Below are 21,597 nucleotides of genomic sequence, written 5' to 3'. Positions count from 1 at the left end.
TTACAATAGCCCTAAATTTACATGAAATTCTTAAGTATTGGGAACAATTTTAATAATATACATGGAATTATGTAGGATGAAAGAAAAGAAAAATTTCAGTATACTTTTAGGATTTCTAAGTTCATATATATGGTGTTCCTGTTAGTGAACATGATACATTCATTTGGATCAGTTTAAAATGTATACAATTCTTAGAAATAAAATCTATACTTTAAAAATATTGAGAAATAGTTGTTTTTGTACAATGAAAATAGATCTTCATTCTCATGTTTTTCCCTCTTTATCCCATGTTCTTGACATTTTTATATACACTTTTCCCCCCAAATAGGTTACATTTTTTGGATCGTAACTAGATATATTGTTGCTGTTTAGTTGCTAGTGGTGTCCGACTCTTTTGCGATCCCATGGACTATGGCCTGCCAGGCTCCTCTGTCCATGGGAATATTCAGGCAAGGATACTGGAGTGGGCTGCCATTTCCTTCTCCAGAGGATCTTCCCAGCCTAGGTATGGAACCCATCTTCTGCACTGGCAGACGGATTCTTTACCACTGAGCCACCTGGGAAGCAACTAGATATATAGTGTATATGAATTTCACAACCATGCAGTGAAATCTTATTTAGGTTACTTTTTTGAGGTTTTAAATATTTGGTAAAATATAATTCTTTCAACAAAGTTGACATAAGAGAGATAATTAATATTACACTGAGATAACAGAAACACATACGAGCCCAAATTATAAGGAATGTATGCCAGTTCATTTTAATCATTAATTTCTCATATGCACTACCACAGGGTTTGTGGTGCTCTAAACAGTTTTTGGAACAAAGTATGGCATGTATAAATGAATAAATAAATGTATATATACCTAAACCTGATTAAAGGAACCAACTAAACTTTCATGAGGCAAAGCATGTTGTGAAAACTACCTGAAAATAAAGGTATTGCCGCTCAAAGAGTTCTTTACAAATATTTAAAACTGTACATACAAATAATTATTTTAATTTTCAAATTTTGACTTGCTAGTTTTGTACATCAATATGCCTTCCTAAAATACACACACGTGTGCCCTTTACCAAATTTGCAATATGTGCTGCCTGTCTGGGAGATAGGGAAAAACAACGTATCTTTATGGCACAGAAGAATGAGCTCACTCTTTCTTGAAATGATTTTGCTTATTTTAGTGTGGAAAATGTTCTTATAAATATTTTCATTACTTTTTAGATGATGAAGCATGACTTTGTCAGAAGATGTATTTTTATTTAAATTTACTTTGTAAGAGTTGTCAACTATTCAGTTTTTGCTACGTGGTGGAAACTCAGATTGTATTTTGGATAGTTGCTTGGTGAGGCATTATATACAGGTGTCTCGCCAAATGCTTACTGTAATCTGTGATAAATAGAATATACCCAAGTACTGCTAGATCTTCCAGAAATAGAAAGACACTAGCATTGTGGCAATATTATACACTCATTATTAAACATCTGTTTAAAAAAAAAAACTTTTGAGGAAATGAGCTAAAACACAAATAGATCAAATGTATACAGACCATTTGAAACTGTAGTATAACATGCAAATCGCTTAGATCACTCGTCCAAGCAGACCCAGATTCTTAGGAAAGCTAGAAAAGATGAACTGTGACCTAAAATTCCCTCAGTCAGGCTCACTGGAAGATGAGACAAGAGAGAGTGTTTTGAAGGCTTCAGTTTATATACACCTAAGAGCAGCTGCCTCTCACTAATTACATCAGTGGAAATGAGAGAAAGATGACTCAGAAAGAGAGTTGCTACAGAACTAGTGAATATCTACACAATACAAGGAGAAAGCAAGCCCTAGAGAGCATCATGAAGGAGGAAGCAGGATAGCTCGAACAAACCTAGGAGAGTTGGGGCATTGCAAATCCTTAGAAACAATTTGTACTTATCTAATTTGTTGGTTCAGGGTCAGACTAGAAACCCCAGTTTTATCACCCATTGCATAAAAATGGGGAGAAGTGTGCATGCTTTGAGCATGTTCGGCTCCAAACACACCAAACCACACTCATTCATTGTTTCCCGAAACCACTGCTTTCTCTCATTCCATTCCAGGGAGTCTGCAACCACCATGCCCTCACCAGGAGTATAGCCACTCCCTAATTCTACCTCTAGGGCCGGTACCATCATATTCATTGTTATAGTCTATCAGTAGCCTAAAGCAAGTACAGAATAAACCATATTAGATAGGATGCTTTTGACTATAAGTAATCTCTAAGCTCAACTCAAACTGGCACATAAATTAAAATACTCATTATCTCACATATCTAGGCATCCAGAGGTTGTAAGAGCCTCAGATCTCAATGATTCTCTGAACTCTGCTTTTCTCAAAATGTTGGATACATCCACAAGTTGGAAGAATGGTTTTTGGCTTATAAGCCAGGCCAGAAAATGTCCAGAGGAAACAGCGGACCTCGCTTCCAGTGCTCTTTGAGGAATAAGGAAACCTTTCACAGAAGTCTCCCAGGAGCTACCTCCAATGTCTCTATTGCAACAATTGGATTATGAGCCCATTCATTGACTAGCCACTCACAAGGAGGATGGGGTTATTCTGACTGGTTTAAAGTTTAGGCTTCACCCTTTGGAAGTGGGAATGGGACCACCTACCTGAGTAACAACAAGTGTGTACTAAAACACAAACTCAGATTCTGCTATCCAGGTAAAGGGAGATAATGAATAATGAATAGACAACTGATAAAATGATCAGTACATTTGCCTCCACAAAGTTGTTGATTGAATAAATGAATAAACAAAAAAGATGTGTTCATTTCATTTTACTATTTTATGCCTTAATTGTTCCTAAGCAGAGGGTAGGGAATAAATCTAAGGGCATTTATTTATGTTCTACAATAATGTAAGAACAATGCTGGTCACAGATTCAAACCACTGTTAGCAAAACATTACAAATCTAAATATTTATGTTCATTTGTCAATGTTGATGTTTCTCACCAAGATTCTCCATATCATTTCTATACTGGCATAGTAACTTCCTGATAGTAGTTCACCAAGTGTAATCTAGATTGTAGAGAAAACTAATAATCACATTTTTTCCATAGGAATTTTGATGAAGTACTGTCATAGCTAGGTGAAGGCAATGGCACCCCACTCCAGTACTCTTGCCTGGAAAATCCCATGGACGGAGGAGCCTGGTAGGCTGCAGTCCACGGGATCGCACAGAGTCAGACACGACTGAGCAACTTCACTTTCCCTTTTCACTTTCATGCATTGGAGAGGGAAATGGCAACCCACTCCAGTGTTCTTGCCTGGAGAATCCCAGGGATGGTGGAGCCTGGTGGGCTGCCGTCTATGGGGTCGCACAGAGTCGGACACGTCTGAAGCAACTTAGTAGCAGCAGCAGCAGCAGCAGCAGCAGCAGCAGCAACTATCATAGTTAATATGCGCATTAGAGTTTTAGATGCTCAATAAGACTTTAATTTTTCATGGAGTGTGAATACTCCAAAAATGTAGCAACCAGTCAGCTATTGATCAACCCCAAAATTCACATTGGCTTATTCACTTATCTCATGACCACTTAAAATTTATTTGAATATGATATCTTTTCAGGATTATATGGAATTGTTGTTCAGTTGCTAAGTCATGTCTTACTCTTTGTGACCCCATGGACTGCAGCACTCCAGGCTTCCCTGTCCTTCAATATCTCCCAAGGTTTGCTCAAATTCATGCCCATTGACTTGGTGATGATGTCATCTAACAATCTAAGTAAATCTATTTTTAAAGAACAAAGTTAAGTGATTGCTATTTGGGAAAGAATATAGTTTGTTAAACATAAATAACCAAACAGTAGAAGAGAATTTAGCCCATTTTTTGCACCTTTCTCCACCAATCTCCCTTCAAAACCAAAGTACAATAATTGACAGTGTATGCAATCCTTTCCTATATATATAATGCATCTGTAAGTCAACTGTATGAAAATTCAGTGACTGCCTGAAGGTGGGATGATGTCCTCTACAAGAAAGCCAAAAAAATATTAAAAATCCCTAATCACATCTCTCCCTTTAGACACACTGCCAACATTTGTACACGTTCTTTCCTTCAAAGCTGAACACTGAACACCACAAGGAACACACATGAAAAACAAAGATTAGTCACTTTTGCCATGCTTGATGAGTTCCATCTTTTTCTAATTGGAGGTCACACACTGCGACCCAGGATAATTTTTGGCAGAGTGTTTAAGAGTTTTGAACTTGTATGCCCTTAAGTAGTTTGTGCACTTTCCATTTCAGTTGTTAGCTGCCTGGGCCTTGAAGGTATTTGTGCTTGTTCTCCTAGAAATTATTTCAAGCTTATGCAACTTATGCTTGCACCTAATATTAGAAGAACTTTATTCCATTTTCCACTTAACTGGTTAAAAAAACAGACAAATTGCAATGTAATATTGAAATACGTTCATAAACATGGCTGCTTAAAGATTCAGTCCTGTGAATGTGGACTATTGCTTGACAAGCAGACCACTACTAAAAACTCAAATTGTTATTTTTTAATCAGCTGGTGTTTGAAAGTTTAAATTTAGAATGCTAAGACCGGATCATCAATTTGTAATGAACAAAATACAAGCTGTTGGAAAGTCAAACTTCAAAAAGTTGAGAATGACTGACTCGCTAACTATAGTTATTGTTTTGGCTTGAATTTTAGTTCAGTCCCGCTCTTTGACTTGAAGAAAGCTTGGAGCTCCAGTTTGGCCCCACTATGGAGGAGGAGGTGGGAAGACTCTGCCGACTAACCCTGGCCTCTAACAGCAGCCTCAAGGACCACACTCAGTGACCTTGATGAGCCTTCCTGGCAGCTGGTGACATGATGGCTGAGTGCCTGGCACTTCCTGAAGAAGCTAGATCAGCTTGGGAGGTAATCAGTCCCTCACATGGCAGGACAATGTGTGTGAGTTCTGGGGAAAGCACGCAGGACCTTAGGAGGAATGTTGATCTAGGACACTTTACAAAGGATCCAAGGCAAGAGATGCTCAGATGTGAGAGCGACTGGGATGCAAGGTTAGGGGAGGTCTGGAGTGGCCAGCAAAGAGGAATCAGAGTTGGAGAAACCTAGCAGAGGGGACTTCTGAATAACCCAATGGGAGAAAACAATAAACTCTGAACATTGTTAATATCAGTGGGTGCAAACTGAAAAATAACTTTGCTTTTCCTTGGCCTTTCCACTGCCTCTACACTTCTCCATTCCATACTAACTTGCGAAGGCTGGGATAGAGGTATGAGGCAAGAAAACAACCAGCCACATCCCCTTGCTAGTGAAGAAGGCAGATGGCCATCCGCAGTCAGCCCTAGCTGAATAAGAGAGGAGAGATGGGGGATGTCTCATTTATGAAATAACATATTCATCTCCACATTCTCATTTCTGAACTGAGCCTAAGACTGGCTTAAAACGGACTGAAAGCTCTTGGACGACAAAAGAGAGAGAGGAAAAAAAGTCATGAGACTGCACAAGTTTTCTTTCAGGAAACTGGGAAGCAGCAGCTTACATTGAACAGTTTTGAAAGAACACGGGAGGAAAAAGTAAAGCTCCCATCTGACAACATCTCACCAATTGACCTATTCAATATGCATGTGTGCAAAGTAGCCTCAATTGTTTCTGGCTGTTTGCGACCCTGTGGACTGTAGCCCGCCAGGCTCCTCTGCCCATGAGGATTCTCCAGAATACTGCCCTCCTCCAGGGGATCTTCCCAGCCCTGGGATCAAACCCACGTTTCTTAAGTCTTCAGGGTTGGCGGGCAGATTCTCTACCACTAGTGCTATACCACTTTGTATATACATATAGTTCCTTACCTATATTAAAATTAGGATTATAAAATATTAATACTTTTAATGACCAGTTCTATTAAAAACATGAAATTAAGATTGTAGTTTAATCAGAGAGCCATGTAAAGATCAAATATCACACTACCTTGTTATGATGTAGCCATAAGTATTTTAATTTTTTAAACCCAGAAAGATCAATGACCTCTGTCAGCTCCCTGGAAAGGAAAAGAGAAAGTGAATATTAGCAACAATTAATTTATTCATGTCTAAAGTTGCTTATATAGTATGACTTGGGGAGAATTGAAAAGGCCTCTTTCTGTCCTTTCAAAATTATTGGCACATTTATACAGGCTAATTTCCTACATTCCACCTTTAAAACTTCATTCTTGGATTAAGATTTTTGTCAGCCAGTTAAAGCAAATACTAAAAGGAGGAAATTTATCACGTTAGTAGAATTTATACCTCATTACAACTGAATTTATTGGGACTTTCATTTTAAAAGACTTCACTGAGGAGAGGCCAGAGGAACAAAAGTAAGAGCAGAAGACGCCAGACTTAAGGTCAATGTGGGAAACAGCATCGGCTCCTTCTTCACGGCTGCCTACGCAGTCTTTAGTTTGAGGTTGTCCAGATCTTGGCCAAACTGGATTTAAGACATGGAAACTGCAGGACCTGAAGAGGCACAGAGTGAGTGAAGTGTTTTATTCTCCCATTGTTGTTTATCATATGTGTGTGTGCTAAGTCACTTCAGCCATGTCCAGCTCTTGTGACCTCATGGACTGTAGCCCACCAGGCTTCTCTGTCCATGGGATTCTTTACCAGTGAGTCACTAGAGAAGTCCATAATTTTTAATATTTTGCCACATTTATGTTCACTCTCTTATCTGTATACACAATTTACCTATTTGCTAGTTGATAAGTTTCTTGGTGAATCGTTTGAAAATAAGTTGCAGACATGACTCCAGGGCTTTGATTCATAAATACTTCAGGCACACGCATCCCTCAAACAAGGACATTCTCCTGCTTAACCACCATACCAATATCAAACCTGAGAAAATTAAAATTGAATTAAACGATATCATCTAATACACTGCTATTCATATTCAAATTGTTCCTGTTGTCCCTACTTGTTTTTTTTTTTTTTTTTACAGATTTTTTCTTGTTTAAACCCAAAATTGCATCAACATTGATGCACTGGTATAACCCATTTTCAGTTGGTATAACCCATTGCTTGTTTTTTAGTTGCTAAGTTGTGTCCAACTCTTTGTGATCCCATGGACTGCAGCATGCCAGGCTTCCCTGTCCTTCACTATCTCCCAGAGTTTGCTCAGATTCACGGCCATTGAGTTGGTGATGCCATCCAATTATCTCATCTTCTGCCTCTTCCCTCCCGCCACCCCCCCCCCCCCCCCTTTTCCTCCTGCCCTCAATCTTTCCCAGCATCAGGGTCTTTTCCAACAAGTTGGCTTTTCCCTATCAGGTGACCAAAGTATTGGAGCTTCAGCTTCAGTATCAGTCTTTCCAATGAATATTCAGGGTTGATTTCCTTTAGGATTGACTGGTTTGATCTCCTTCCAGTGAATATTCAGGGCAGTCCAAGGGACTCTCATGAGTCTCACAATATGAAGGCATCAATTCTTTGGCATTCAGCTTTCTTTATCATCCAACTCTCACATCCATACATGACTACCAGAAAAACTGTAGCTTTCACTATACGGACGTTTTTGGCAAAGCAATCTCTTGCTTTTTAATATGCTATCTAACTTGGTCATAACTTTTCTTCCATGGAGCAAGCGTCTTTTAATTTCATGGCTACAGTCACCATCTGCCGTGATTTTGGACCCCAAGAAAATAAAATCTGTCACTCTTTCCACTTTTTCCCCATTTATTTGCCATAAAGTGATGGCACTGGATGTCATGATTTTAGTTTTTTGAATGTTGAGTTTTAAGCCAGATATTTCACTCTCCTCTTTCACCCTCATAAGAGGCTCTTTAGTTTCTCTTCATTTTCTGCCATTAGAGTGGTATCATCTGCGTATCTGAAGTTGTTGATATTTCTCCCAGCAACCTTGATTCCAGCCTGTGGTTCATTCAGCACAGCAGTTTGCATGATATACTCTGTATAATCCATTAGTCTTCCTAAATTAAAAATAGTCACCTTCTCTCCTTTATTGCCTTCAACGTTTACTTTCTGAAGAGTCCAGGACAGTTGTCTGATAGAATTTCTCACATTCTTGAGGGGTCTGATTGCTACCTCATGATTAAATTTAAATACGGTCACTTTAAAATTACAACAGTGGGTAATTACTACACCACATCAGGAGGCACAATGATGCCACTTTGCCGCACTCTTTGTGAAGGTTGTGTGTGTGTGCTCAGTCACTAAGTCATGTTCAGCACTTGGCAACCCCATGGACTGCAGCCCTACGGGCTCCTCTCTCCATGGGAGTCTCCAGGCAAAAATACTGGAGTGGGCTGCCATGCCCAACTCCAGGGGATCTTCCTGACCCAGGGATCTCTTATGTCTCCTGCACTGGCAGGCAGATTCTTTACCACTGAGCCACCTGTTCACCCTGTTGGTGAAGCTAAGTTCAGTGATTTGGTTAAGGCTATATTTTCCGGTTCTCTTCATTGTGAAAGTATTTACAAATTTTATCATTGAAAAGCAATATCTGGGGCAAATTTCTGAGTGATTTGATACTGGACATACTGCAAAATGATCATCAGATGAAATCCAGTTGCTGAAACCATACAAAGTTAACACAATATTATTAACGGTATTCTCATACATTCCATCCCCAACACTTACTTATTTTACAACTGAAAGTTTGTACCTCTTGATCATGTTCACCTATTTCATGCCCTACCCCTAAATCCCTCTCCCCTCTGGTAACTGCCAACCTGCAGAGAACAGATTGGTGGTTCTCAATAACTATTTATTCAGTGGCTTTAGCTTTGATTAATAATATTGACCTGAATCAGTACGTTTGGGATTATGAAATGGTAATTTTTCTAATCCTCTCATTCTTTTTACATTTCTTAGTTGGTACTTGGTAAAAAAAGATCTGCTTCTCCCCTTTCTTTCTCTCATTCCTTCCCATCTTCATCCTTCTCAGATGTGAAGACTTTTTTCTTAATCTTTTATCAATTAAAAAAAATTATTCTCAGGTTATCCCAAACAGAAGGCTTTTCAAGTAGACCACCTTGTCCTTTTGACAGGTGCCATTAGTCTTCAAGTACTTCCCTGACACAACAAAATATTCTGGGTTCCTTCAAAGCAACTAGTAATATAGTTGTATACATAATGCAGTCTCCTCTTTCATTAAAGATGTGTAGCTAATTTTGGACACTGACACACTTATCGCACTGGACAACAAGGGTGGTACATCAGCTCTACTTTTTTCCTGTGAAAAATAAAGCAGCCACTACATGGTAGCAGAGAAACTCAAGCCTCAGAGTGTTTCTACAAGGATTCCCAGAAAAGTTATTTTCATATATTAATGCTATAAAATATCAACTTTGTCACATCACTGTCAAATTAATTTTCTTGTAATAGTTGTACTGACACTCTGCTATAGATAATATAATAAAATGGCTCACTTTTGAGGAGAATTTAAGTCAGAAAGGTTTATTTTGCATATAAATTTATCCTAAATTAATAATAGGCTATTACATTTTAAGGTGAGGCTAGTGGAAGACAATGATAGAAACTCTACTACTGGAGGCAGTCCTAAGATGGCAGAAGAATAGGATGGGGAGACCACTTTCTCCCCCACAAATTCATCAAAAGAACATTTGAAAGCTGAGTAAATTCTACAAAACAACTTCTGAATGCCGGCAGAGGACATCAGGCACCCAGAAAAGCAGCCCATTATCTTCAAAAGGAGGTAGGGAAAAGTATAAAAGACAAAAAAAGAGACAAGAGAGGTAGGGATGGAGCTCCATCCTAGGAAGGGAGTCTTAAAAAAGAGAAGTTTCCAAACACCAGGAAGCACTCTCACTGCCGAATCTGTGGTGAGCCTTGGAACCACAGAGGGCAACATAATTGGGAGGAAAAATAAATACATAATTAAACCCCACAGATTATGTGCCCAACGGTAACTCCCCCAGTGGAGAAGCAGTGCAGACGCCTGCATCTGCCACTAGCAAGCAGGGGCTGGGCAGGGAGGTGCGGGCTGCTTCGCTTAGAGTAAGGACCGGCCCTGAATGCCCCGAGGGCAATCTGAAGGAACTAACTTGGGCTAGCAAACCAGACTGTGAGATAGCAAGCGAAAAGCCCTAACCTAAGACACCGTCAGGCCCGCTCACAGAACAAAGGACTGGGCAGAGCCAGCCAGCTACGGTCCAGCCCATTCCCCGCAGGAGACAGGCAGACGAGGGCAGCCAGAGCCAGAAGGCGGCAATTGCGGCCCCAGAGAGGCATGATCTACCAAACTGTAAGCAGGCTTTGTCACTAACCAAGACTTCTTGGGATTCTGGACGGTCAACATCCGCCTGAGAAGCTGTGCTGGTTGTACACCCAGAAAACCAATTGGCAGGGACAGGGGAGGCAATAAATTGCAGCGACCGTGCTTGCCAAACACCTGGTCACCTGAGTTGCTTGGATCTGGGAAGGGAACGAAACGCAGGCCCAACTGAGTCTGCGCCTCTGAGGACTACCTGAGTACCTGAACCTGAGCAGCTTAGACCTGCGAAGTGCATACAACCCAGGGCCGGCCTCAGACAGATCCTAGCAGAGCAACCTAGAGCCTAAGCAGTGTAGACAGGGAAAGCATACACGCTGTGAGAGGGGGAAAACCCAGTGTGGCCGAGACACTGCAAACACATGCCAGTGTTATTTGTTTGCAGCGTCCCTCCCTCCCCACAAGGCTTCCCTGGTGGCTCAGATGGTAAAGTGTCTGCCTGCAACACGGGAGACCCAGGTTCAATTCCTGGGTCAGGAAGATCCTCTGGAGAAGAAAATGGCAACCCACTCCAGCACTCTTGCCTGGGAAATCTCATGGACGGAGGAGCCTGATAGGCTACAGTCCATGGGGTCGCAAAGAGTCAGACACGACTGAGCGGCTTCACTTTCACTTTTCTTTTCTTTCCCTCCCCACAGCACGACTGAACAAGTGAGCCTAAAAAAGTGTCCAACACCACCCCCTTGTGTCACGGCGGAAATTAGACACTGAAGAGACCAGCAAACAGAAGCTAAAACAGAGGGAACCTCCTTGGAAGTGACAGGTGAAACAGATTAAAACCCTGTAGTTAGTACTGACTACATAGGAAGGGGCCTATAGATCTTGAGAAATATAAGTTGGATCAAGGAACTATCTGAAAATGAACTGACTCCACACTGCCCACAACAACAGCAGAGAAAGTCCTGAATATATTTTTACTATTTTTATTATCATTCTTTAATTTAAAAAAATTTTTTATTTCTACATCCTCTATTACACCTTTAATTTTCATTTTTATAACCTACTATTACTTTGCAGAAAAAGAGACCCTATTTTTTAAAGCAAACATATATTTTTTTTTTTATGATTTTTGTGACTTTTTTTTTCTTTTTTGTTAATATGGTATTTTTGAAAATCCAACTTCTACTTTAGACTTTTAATCTTTGCTTTTTGGTATTTGTTATAAATTTTGTACTTTTAAGAACCCAATCTTCAGTACCCATTTTTACTTGGAACAAAATGACTGGCTTGACCGCTCTCTCCCCCTTTGGACTCTCCTTTTTCCCCACCAGGTCGCCTCTATCTCCTCCCTCCCCCTTCTCTTCTCTACCCAACTCTGTGAATCTCTTTGTGTGTTCTGGACTGTGGAGAACACTTAGGGAACTGATTACTGGCTGTATCTGTCTCGCACATTTTGATTCCCCCCTTTATCCTCCTGGCCACCTCTGTCTCCTTCCTCCCTCTTCTCTTCTCTGTATAACTCTGTGAACATCTCTGAGTGGTCCAGACTGTGGAGTGCACATAAGGAAGTGATTACTGGCTAGCCTGCTCTCTCTTCTTCTGATCCCACCTCATCTCATTCCAGTCACCTCTAACTCCCCCCTCCCTCTTCTTTTCTCCATGTAACTCTGTGAACCTCTCTGGGTGTCCCTCACTGTGGAGAAACTTTTCATCTTTAAGCTAGATGTTTTATCAATGGTGCTGTATAGATGGAGAAGACTTGAGGGTACTGTAAAAATAAGACTGAAAACCAGAAGCAGGAGGCTTAAGTCCAAATCCTGAGAACACCAGAGAACTCCTGACTCCAGGGAACATTAATTGACAGGAGCTCATCAAACGCCTCCATATCTGAAACCAAGCACCACCCAAGGGCCAACAAGTTCCAGAGCAAGACCTACCATGCATATTCTCCAGCAACACAGGAACACAGCCCTGAGCTTCAATATACAGGCTGCCCAAAGTCACTCCAAACCCATTGATATCTCATAACTCATTACTGGACACTGCTTTGCACTCCAGAGAGAAGAAATCCATCTCCACCCACCAGAACACCGACACAAGCTTCCCTAACCAGGAAACCTTGACAAGCCACCCGTATAACCCTACCCACAGTGAGGAACCTCCACAATAAAGAGAACTCCACAAACTGCCAGAATACAGAAAGACCACCCCAAACACAGTAATATAAACAAGATGAAGAGACAGAGGAATAAGGAACAGGATAAATGCCCACCAAACCAAACAAAAGAGGAAGAGATAGGGAATCTACCAGATAAAGAATTCCAAATAATGATAGTGAAAATGATCCAAAATCTTGAAATCAAAGTGGAATCACAGATAAATAGCCTGGAGACAAGGATTGAGAAGATGCAAGAAAGGTTTAACAAGGACCTAGAAGAAATAAAAAAGAGTCAGTATATAACGAATAATGCAATAAATGAGATCAAGAACACTCTGGAGGGAAAAAATAGTAGAATAACAGAGGTAGAAGATAGGATTGGTGAGGTAGAGGTTAGAATGGTAGAAATAAATGAATCAGAGAGGAAAATAGGAAAACGAATTAAAAGAAATGAGGACAATCTCAGAGACCTCTGGGACAATGTTAAATGCCCCAACATTTGAAGCATAGGAGTCCCAGAAGACGAAGGCAAAAAGAAAGACCATGAGAAAATACTTGAGGAGATAATAGTTGAAAACTTCCCTCTAATGGGAGATAATAGTTGAAAACTTTCCTCTAATGGAGAGGAAATAATCACCCAAGTCCAAGAAACCCAGAGAGTCCCAAATAAGATAAACCCAAGGCGAAACACCTCAAGATACATATTAATCAAATTAACAAAGATCAAATACAAAGAACAAAGATTAAAAGCAGCAAGGGAAAAACAACAAATAACACACAAGGGGATTCCCTTTAAGGATAACAGCTGATCTTTCAATAGAAACTCTTCAGGCCAGGAGGGAATGGCAGGACATACTTAAAGTGATGAAAGAAAATAACCTACAGCCCAGATTACTGTACCCAGCAAGGATCTCATTCAAATATGAAGGAGAAATCAAAAGCTTTCCAGACAAGCAAAAGCTGAGAGAATTCAGCACCACCAAACCAGCTCTCCAACAAATGCTAAAGGATCTTCTCTAGACAGGAAACACAAAAAGAGTGTATAAAATCGAACACAAAACAATAAATAAAATGGCAATGGGATCATACTTATCAATAATTACCTTAAACATAAATGGGTTGAATGCCCCAACGAAAAGACTGGCTGAATGGATACAAAAATAAGACCCCTATATATGTCATCTATAAGAAACCCACCTCTAAACAAGGGACACATACAGACTGAAAGTGAAGAGCTGGAAAAAGATATTCCACATAAATAGAGACCAAAAGAAAGCAGGAGTAGCAATACTCATATCAGATAAAATAGACTTTAAAACAAAGGCTGTGAAAAGAGACAAAGAAGGACACTGCATAATGATCAAAGGATCAATCCAAGAAGAAGATATAACAATTATAAATATATATGCACCCAACATAGGAGCACCGCAATATGTAAGACAAATGCTAGCAAGTATGAAAGGGGAAATTAACAATAACACAATAATAGTGGGAGACTTTAATACCCCACTCACACCTATGGATAGATCAACTAAACAGAAAATTAACAAGGAAACACAAACTTTAAATGATACAATAGACCAGCTAGACCTAATTGATATCAACAGGACATTTCACCCCAAAACAATGAATTTCACCTTTCTCTCAAACGCACATGGAACCTTCTCCAGGATAGATCACATCCTGGGCCATAAATCTAGCCTTGGTAAATTCAAAAAAATTGAAATCATTCCAAGTATCTTTTCTGACCACAATGCAGTAAGATTAGATCTCAATTACAGGAGAAAAACTATTAAAAATTCCAACATATGGAGGCTAAACAACATGCTGCTGAATAACCAACAAATCACAGAAGAAATCAAAAAAGAAATCAAAATATGCATAGAAACAAATGAAAATGAAAACACAACAACCCAAAACCTGTGGGACACCGTAAAAGCAGTGCTAAGGGGAAGGTTCATAGCAATACAGGCATACCACAAGAAACAAGAAAAAAGTCAAATAAATAACCTAACTCTACACCTAATGCAACTAGAAAAGGAAGAAATGGAGAACCCCAGGGTTAGCAGAAGGGAAGAAATCTTAAAGATTAGGGCAGAAATAAATGCAAAAGAAACAAAAGAGACCATAGCAAAAATTAACAAAGCCAAAAGCTGGTTGTTTGAGAGGATAAATAAAACTGACAAACCATTAGCCAGACTCATCAAGAAACAAAGGGAGAAAAATCAAATCAATAAAATTAGAAATGAAAAGGGAGAGATCACAACAGACAACACAGAAATACAAAGGATCATAAGAGACTACTATCAGCAATTATATGCCAATAAAATGGACAACTTGGAAGAAATGGACAAATTCTTAGAAGCATATAACTTTCCAAAACTGAACCAGGAAGAAATAGAAAATCTTAACAGACCCATCACAAACACAGAAATTGAAACTGTAATCAGAAATCTTCCAGCAAACAAAAGCCCACGTCTAGACGGCTTCACAGCTGAATTCTACCAAAAATTTAGAGAACAGCTAACACCTATGCTACTCAGACTCTTCCAGAAAATTGCAGAGGAAGGTAAACTTCCAAACTCATTCTATGAGGCCACCATCACTCTAATACCAAAACCTGACAAAGATGCCACAATAAAAGAAAACTATAGGCCAATATCACTGATGAACATAGATGCAAAAATCCTTAACAAAATTCTAGCAATCAGAATCCAACAACACATTAAAAAGATCATACACCATGACCAAGTGGGCTTTATCCCAGGGATGCAAGGATTCTTCAATATCCACAAATCAATCAATGTAATACACCATATTAACAAATTGAAAAATGAAAGCCATATGATTATCTAAATAGATGCAGAGAAAGCCTTTGACAAAATTCAACATCCATTTATGATAAAAACTCTCCAGAAAGCAGGCACAGAAGGAACATACTTCAACATAATAAAAGCTATATATGACAAACCCACAGCAAACATCATCCTCAGTGAAAAATTGAAAGCATTTCCCCTAAAGTCAGGAACAAGACAAGGGTGCCCACTCTCACCACACTATTCAACATAGTTTTGGAAGTTTTGGCCACAGCAATCAGAGCAGAAAAAGAAACAAAAGGAATCCGAATTGGAAAAGAAGAAGTAAAACTCTCACTGTGTGCAGATGACATGACCTCTACATAGAAAACCCTAAAGACTTCACCTTAAAATTACTAGAGCTAGTCAATAAATATAGTAAAGTTTCAGGATATAAAATCAACACACAGAAATCCCTTGCATTCTTATACACTAATAATGAGAAAAGAGAAAGAGAAATTAAGGAAAAATTCCATTCACCATTGCAACGTAAAGAATAAAATACTTAGGAATATATATACCTAAAGAAACAAAAGACCTATATATAGAAAACTATAAAACACTGGTGAAAGAAATCAAAGAGGACACTAATAGATGGAGAAATATACTGTGTTTATGGATTGGAAGAATCAATATAGTGAAAATGAGTATACTACCCAAAGCAATCTATAGATTCAATGCAATCCCTATCAAGCTACCAAAGGTATTTTTCACAGAGCTAGAACAAATAATTTCACAATTTGTAAGGAAATACAAAAAACCTCAAATAGCCAAGGAAATCTTGAGAAAGAAGAATGGAACTGGAGGAATCAATATGCCTGACTTCAGGCTCTACTACAAAGCCACAGTCATCAAGGCAGTATGGTACTGGCACAAAGACAGAAATATAGATCAATGGAACAAAATAGAAAGCCCAGAGATAAATCCACACACCTATGGACACCTTGTCTTAAACAAAGGAGGCAAGAATATACAATGGAGAAAAGACAATCTCTTTAACAAGTGGTGTTGGGAAAACTGGTCAACCACTTGTAAAGGAATGAAACTAGAACACTTTGTAGCACCATACACAAAAATAAACTCAAAATGGATTAAAGATCTAAACATAAGACCAGAAACTATAAAACTCCTAGAGGAGAACATAGGCAAAACACACTCCGACATAAATCACAGCAGGATCCTCTATGACCCACCTCCTAGAATACTGGAAATAAAAGCAAAAATAAACAAATGGGACCTAACTAAAATTAAAAGCTTCTGCACAACAAAAGGAAACTATAAGCAAGGTGAAAAGACAGCCTTTGGAATGGGAGAAAATAATAGCAAATGAAGCAACTGATAAACAACTAATCTCAAAAATATACAAGCAGATCTTGCAGCTCAATTCCAGAAAAATAAATGACCCAATCAAAAAATTGGCCAAAGACCTAAACAGACATTTCTCCAAAGAAGACATACAGATGGCTAACAAACATATAAAAATGAAAATATGAAAAGATGCTCAACATCACTCATTATCAGAGAAATGCAAATCAAAACAACAATGAGGTACCATTTCATGCCAGTCAGAATGGCTGCGATCCAAAAGTCTACAAGCAATAAATGCTGGAGAGGGTATGGAGAAAAGGAAACCCTCTTACACTGTTGGTGGGAATGCAAACTAGTACAGCCACTATGGAGAACAGTGTGGAGATTCCTTAAAAAACTGGAAACAGAACTGCCTTATGACCCAGCAATCCCACTGCTGGGCATACACACCGAGGAAACCAGAATCGAAAGAGACACGTGTACCCCAATGTTCATCGCAGCACTGTTTATAATAGCCAGGACATGGAAGCAACCTAGTTGTCCATCAGCAGACAAATGGATAAGAAAGCTGTGGTGCATATACACAATGGAGTATTACTCAGCCATTAAAAAGAATACTTGAATCAGTTCTAATGAGGTGGATGAAACTGGAGCTGATTATACAGAGTGAAGTAAACCAGAAAGAAAAACACCAATACAGTATACTAGCACATATATATGGAATTTAGAAAGATGGTAACGATAACCCTATAAGCAAGACAGCAAAAGAGATACAGATGTGTAGAACAGTCTTTTGAACTCTGTGAGAGAGGGCGTGGGTGGGATGATTTGGGAGAATGACATTGAAACATGTATAATATCATATGTAAAACTAATCGCCAGTCCAGGTTCTATGCATGATACAGGATGCTTGGGGCTGGTGCACTGGGATGACCCAGAGGGACAGTATGCGGAGGGAGATGGGAGGGGGGTCAAGAATGGGGAACACATGTATACCCGTGGCAGATTCATGTTGATGTATAGCAAAACCAACACAATATTTTAAAGTAAAAAAAGTTAAAAAAAAAAAAAAAGAAACTCTGCTACTAATGATGACAATGACTCATGCTGACAATGATACATCAACTCTGTTGTTACAGTATATGTTCTCCATGATTTCTCAAGGAAACATTGATATGATCCTTTCTGTTTTCCAAGGGCAACAAAGACTTGGGCAAATAACCTAATTTACCCAGTTTATTGTCATCTGGACTGCGAAATATTTTTTTGTAGCTAGATGTATTAAATGATAATTTTGTATTCTTAGGATACAAAATGTATTATCCTTGAATTGAGAAGACCACTAATTATCCAGTCAGAAAATCAGTATTTCCGTTTTGCTAGTGTTTGAAAGCTTTTCTTATCGTTATCTACTTATCCTAATGATCATTAGTGTACAGTTGTTAAAATCATGAAAGGCTTAGAGATACAATCTTTTGAAGACAAAAAATATTTATTGTTATTGTAAAACAAACTGGTCTATAGAGAAGATCAAAGTATGACCTTAAGTTTGTCAGAATTGCCTATCATACTTGCTCCATTCTAAAAAGTTTATTTTTAAAAATCTTAAATTTGGTAGCTATTTATTCTCTTACCACCAAGAGATTCAGGGTCATTACAAAGATAACTATTATTCATGGCACTAATGAACTAAAACATATTAATATTTAACAAAATAAATATGTTTATTAATAAAGGATTTCCTCAAATCACCAGAGAAAAAGTGATTAACTTCATTGATAAAGTAGGATGTTTTCTTTAAAAAGTAGCCAAGTTCTGAATATTAAGTACAAGTAGAAATATGCTAAGCCTCTTTTCTACATAGGCATCACTGGTGCACTAGTAAAACCTATGCTGTCAGCATCCAATTGAATACATACTCTGACTTCCACCTGGGCTCTACCTCAGGCACTGTGACTTGCTCTGAAGAAGGACTCACTTTGCTGCCTGCCACGTTGAGAAGTCGGAGTGGAACGAAAGGAAATTGTAACATAAGGCAGAAGTTTTTCTACTTGCCAGTAAAGTTAGTATGAAGGTTATTGGCTGGTGGTTATAGTATAATAGGGGCTATTATTTTAGTACAGTGGTATAATGAGTTGATATCTTTTAATCACAGTAGTAATATTAACTGCACTAATGTTGATTGTTTACTGTGTACCAGACCCTTCCCTACTCTCAACTAATTCACTTAATCTTCACAATGACCCTGTGAAGCAGATGGTACTGTTATATGTAGGCAATAGGTTTGCCAAATAAAATACAGGATCCACAGTTACATGTGCATTTCAGAGAAACAACAAATGTCCCAATGTGATGTGGGACATATTTATGCTAAAAAACTTATACTCATTTGTTTCTCTGAAATGCACATGTAACTGGTATTCTATATTTATATTGGCTCAACTGACAACCCTAATAGGTTTATGACATGCCCAGGACCATCCAGTTGGAAGAGACAGAACTGGGATTCAAACTCAGCCTGACTCCATAATCTTTGTTTTTATCCATTTCAGGATCCTGCCTCTCCAATAGAGACTGTGAATGCCAACAAGCATGGGCTACTTGCCAGTCCACACAAGGGGAAACCAATGGAAGAGAACATTTGAATCTATGAAACATAACGTGATGCTCTTCTCTTTCTTACATAAAGTACACTTACTTTTGAGAAAGAAACAGCTCAAAGACATCAGCATCCCTCTTGTGGCCACATATCTTTAGCTGCTCTTCAATTGCCTGATAACATATAATTAATCTGTCAAGCCACATTCCACTGAGCAAAAATACTGAGACATTTGCAGTCAATAACAATAATGTCTACAAAAAGATCAAAAGAAAGGTGAATACGGAGGCAACTACTCTAAACTGATAAATTCCAACACTACAATTCAACATTACTTAATCATTTTTGTGGTTGAATTTCATTATCCTTGATCCTGGGCACAGATGTGTAAATAAATTTTAATCAAGAGGAAAAAAAATGTTCATGTGTACTTATATACCAAAAACAAGCCTTTTATTCTCCATGAGGAAGAGTAATTTGGTCTTTAAATATCTATAAATATTCCTTTAAGCATGAAGGACTGATATTTGGTAGGTTTTCCATTTTTACAGAAGACAGTGTCAAGGTTGGAGATGGAGGGAGAAGAGTATAATGTACCCTATAACTTCTCAATAAATTTCAGACAAATGAATGAATGAGTGTATCAATGTTATTTTTTTTCCTCTGCAAAGAAATAGTGTCTTCATGCATGTTTCAAGAGTTACTAATATATTTGGACCTTGGGAATTTTTGGTGGAGAAGAAGCAATTTTTATTCCCATAGGTTTTTTGTTTGAAAATACATATCCAACAACAGCTATTTAACTGCTTTGCTTTTTCTTCTTAAGGTCCTTTACTAAATTACAAAATAACATTTATAGGCCATATAGCTTAAGATGATATGGAAAAATTAAAGACTGTCTATAATTTGTCAATGAAGGAGTAAAGCTAACAAGACACAGCAGAAGTGGAAAGTATAATCATTGCACTTCTGGAATCTGACAAACACTGTAATTATCAGGGTCAAAGCAATCACCAAATTTCAGAAATTTCAACCTGAATTTGTTGTGGGTGGTGAGGTTATAATGTCAGTAAGTGATTTATGGATTTTTGACATTGGTTTTGTTACTTAGTAGGGGACATTAAAAAGTTAGATTTAATGGGATGAACAAGTATCTAGAAGTGAGGAAGATAGATACCCCAGGGATGGAGAACAGCTGCTAATTTATACCCCAAACTTTCTTTGTAACCCTGTTACACAAGTTGGATCTTGGGGCTTGGAGAATTTATTGGTTCAGGTGTAGGCATTTCCATTAGGGTATTTTGTGACCATGATAAATGAGCTGAATTTAGAGTTTGGAAAAACCCATTAGACATCCACATCTGGGTATTTTAATTTAAACATCGAAACCATCAGCTTGTACTATACACAGTCAATCTCAGTTTTGCCAAAGTGTTTCGAATGTTTAGGCTTAGTCAAAGTATAATTAAAATTTTGCAGCTACCTATTAAAATTGCAAGCTGGCTTCTAACTTAATCCCACAGTTTCACATCTAACACTCAGAAATACATCAGTACATACACACACAAGCAAAATGTGAATATCATTGCTCATCTTATACATACATTGTCTGTAGTTGTGAAATATGCCCAATTAATCGGAATAGGGGTTATAGTAAGATGTAACGTCACAGTAGGACATATGCAGCAGCTTAAAAACAGAGATGGATATCTAGACCTAAAAAATATATCCAAAATATATTTTTAAGTAAAAATGCCATTGGCAGTATACTATTTATATATGTAACAATATTTTTGTTACTAACGACATTGATATGCACACAAAATGCACACACTCCAAACCATTAACAAGCTATTACTTGAGATTATAAGGGACTGTCACTTTTTAGGAAATTCATTTTTCAATAATGTTTGAATATTTTATGATATTGATTTAGTAATCAGAAATTAATATACATTCTGAACATTTTACCGATGGAATGAATATTTCAGGACTTAACTTTTGAAAATAAAAAAATGAAAAAGGGAAATTGAAACTCACAATATGTAAATCACTGATTTAAGTAATTATTCATTTACACAGCTCTTTATCATGGCATACTTCCTTCCAAGCAAAACTTTCATATGAATCTGGTAACAAGAAAGTGTCAAAATGCCAAAGAACTCAAAAATGCACCAAGAAGTTTCAAGTTTCAGTGAATCTGTCGTGGAACAGTTCCAGTTCTCAATCAGCAAACAACTTCACTAGCAGCATATTCCTTTCATCTAAAGAGAGACAAGAATTCTTTCCCTGAACTGTTTTTTTAAATTGTGGTAATATATACATAATGTCGAATTTACTATTGTAACTGTACATTTTTGTGGTATTAAGTGCGTTCACATTGCTGTGCAGCCATCACTACCATTCATTTTCAGAAGTGTTTCATCTATCTCAAATGAACTTCTGTATCCACTATACACTACCTCTTCATTTCTTTC

The 21,597-nt window shown here is 38.2% G+C and overlaps 1 protein-coding gene across 1 annotated transcript in view; it reads right to left on the bottom strand.

Annotated features, from left to right (window-relative positions):
- Positions 1–21,597, bottom strand: part of LRRC72 (leucine rich repeat containing 72) — a 60,597-nt gene that overhangs the window by 35,758 nt on the left and 3,242 nt on the right. The window contains exons 2-3 of the mRNA XM_052639199.1: positions 19,220–19,293; positions 5,944–6,013 (exon numbers count right to left, since the gene is read on the bottom strand). Of these exons, the coding sequence (XP_052495159.1) occupies positions 5,944–6,013; positions 19,220–19,293 (144 nt within the window). The remainder of the gene's footprint in view (positions 1–5,943; positions 6,014–19,219; positions 19,294–21,597) is intronic.

Source organism: Budorcas taxicolor, chromosome 4 (genome assembly GCF_023091745.1).
Source record: "Budorcas taxicolor isolate Tak-1 chromosome 4, Takin1.1, whole genome shotgun sequence".
Classification (NCBI taxonomy): domain Eukaryota; kingdom Metazoa; phylum Chordata; class Mammalia; order Artiodactyla; family Bovidae; genus Budorcas; species Budorcas taxicolor.
Note: the sequence above shows the minus strand (reverse complement) of the source record. Positions and strands in the feature narration are given on the sequence as shown.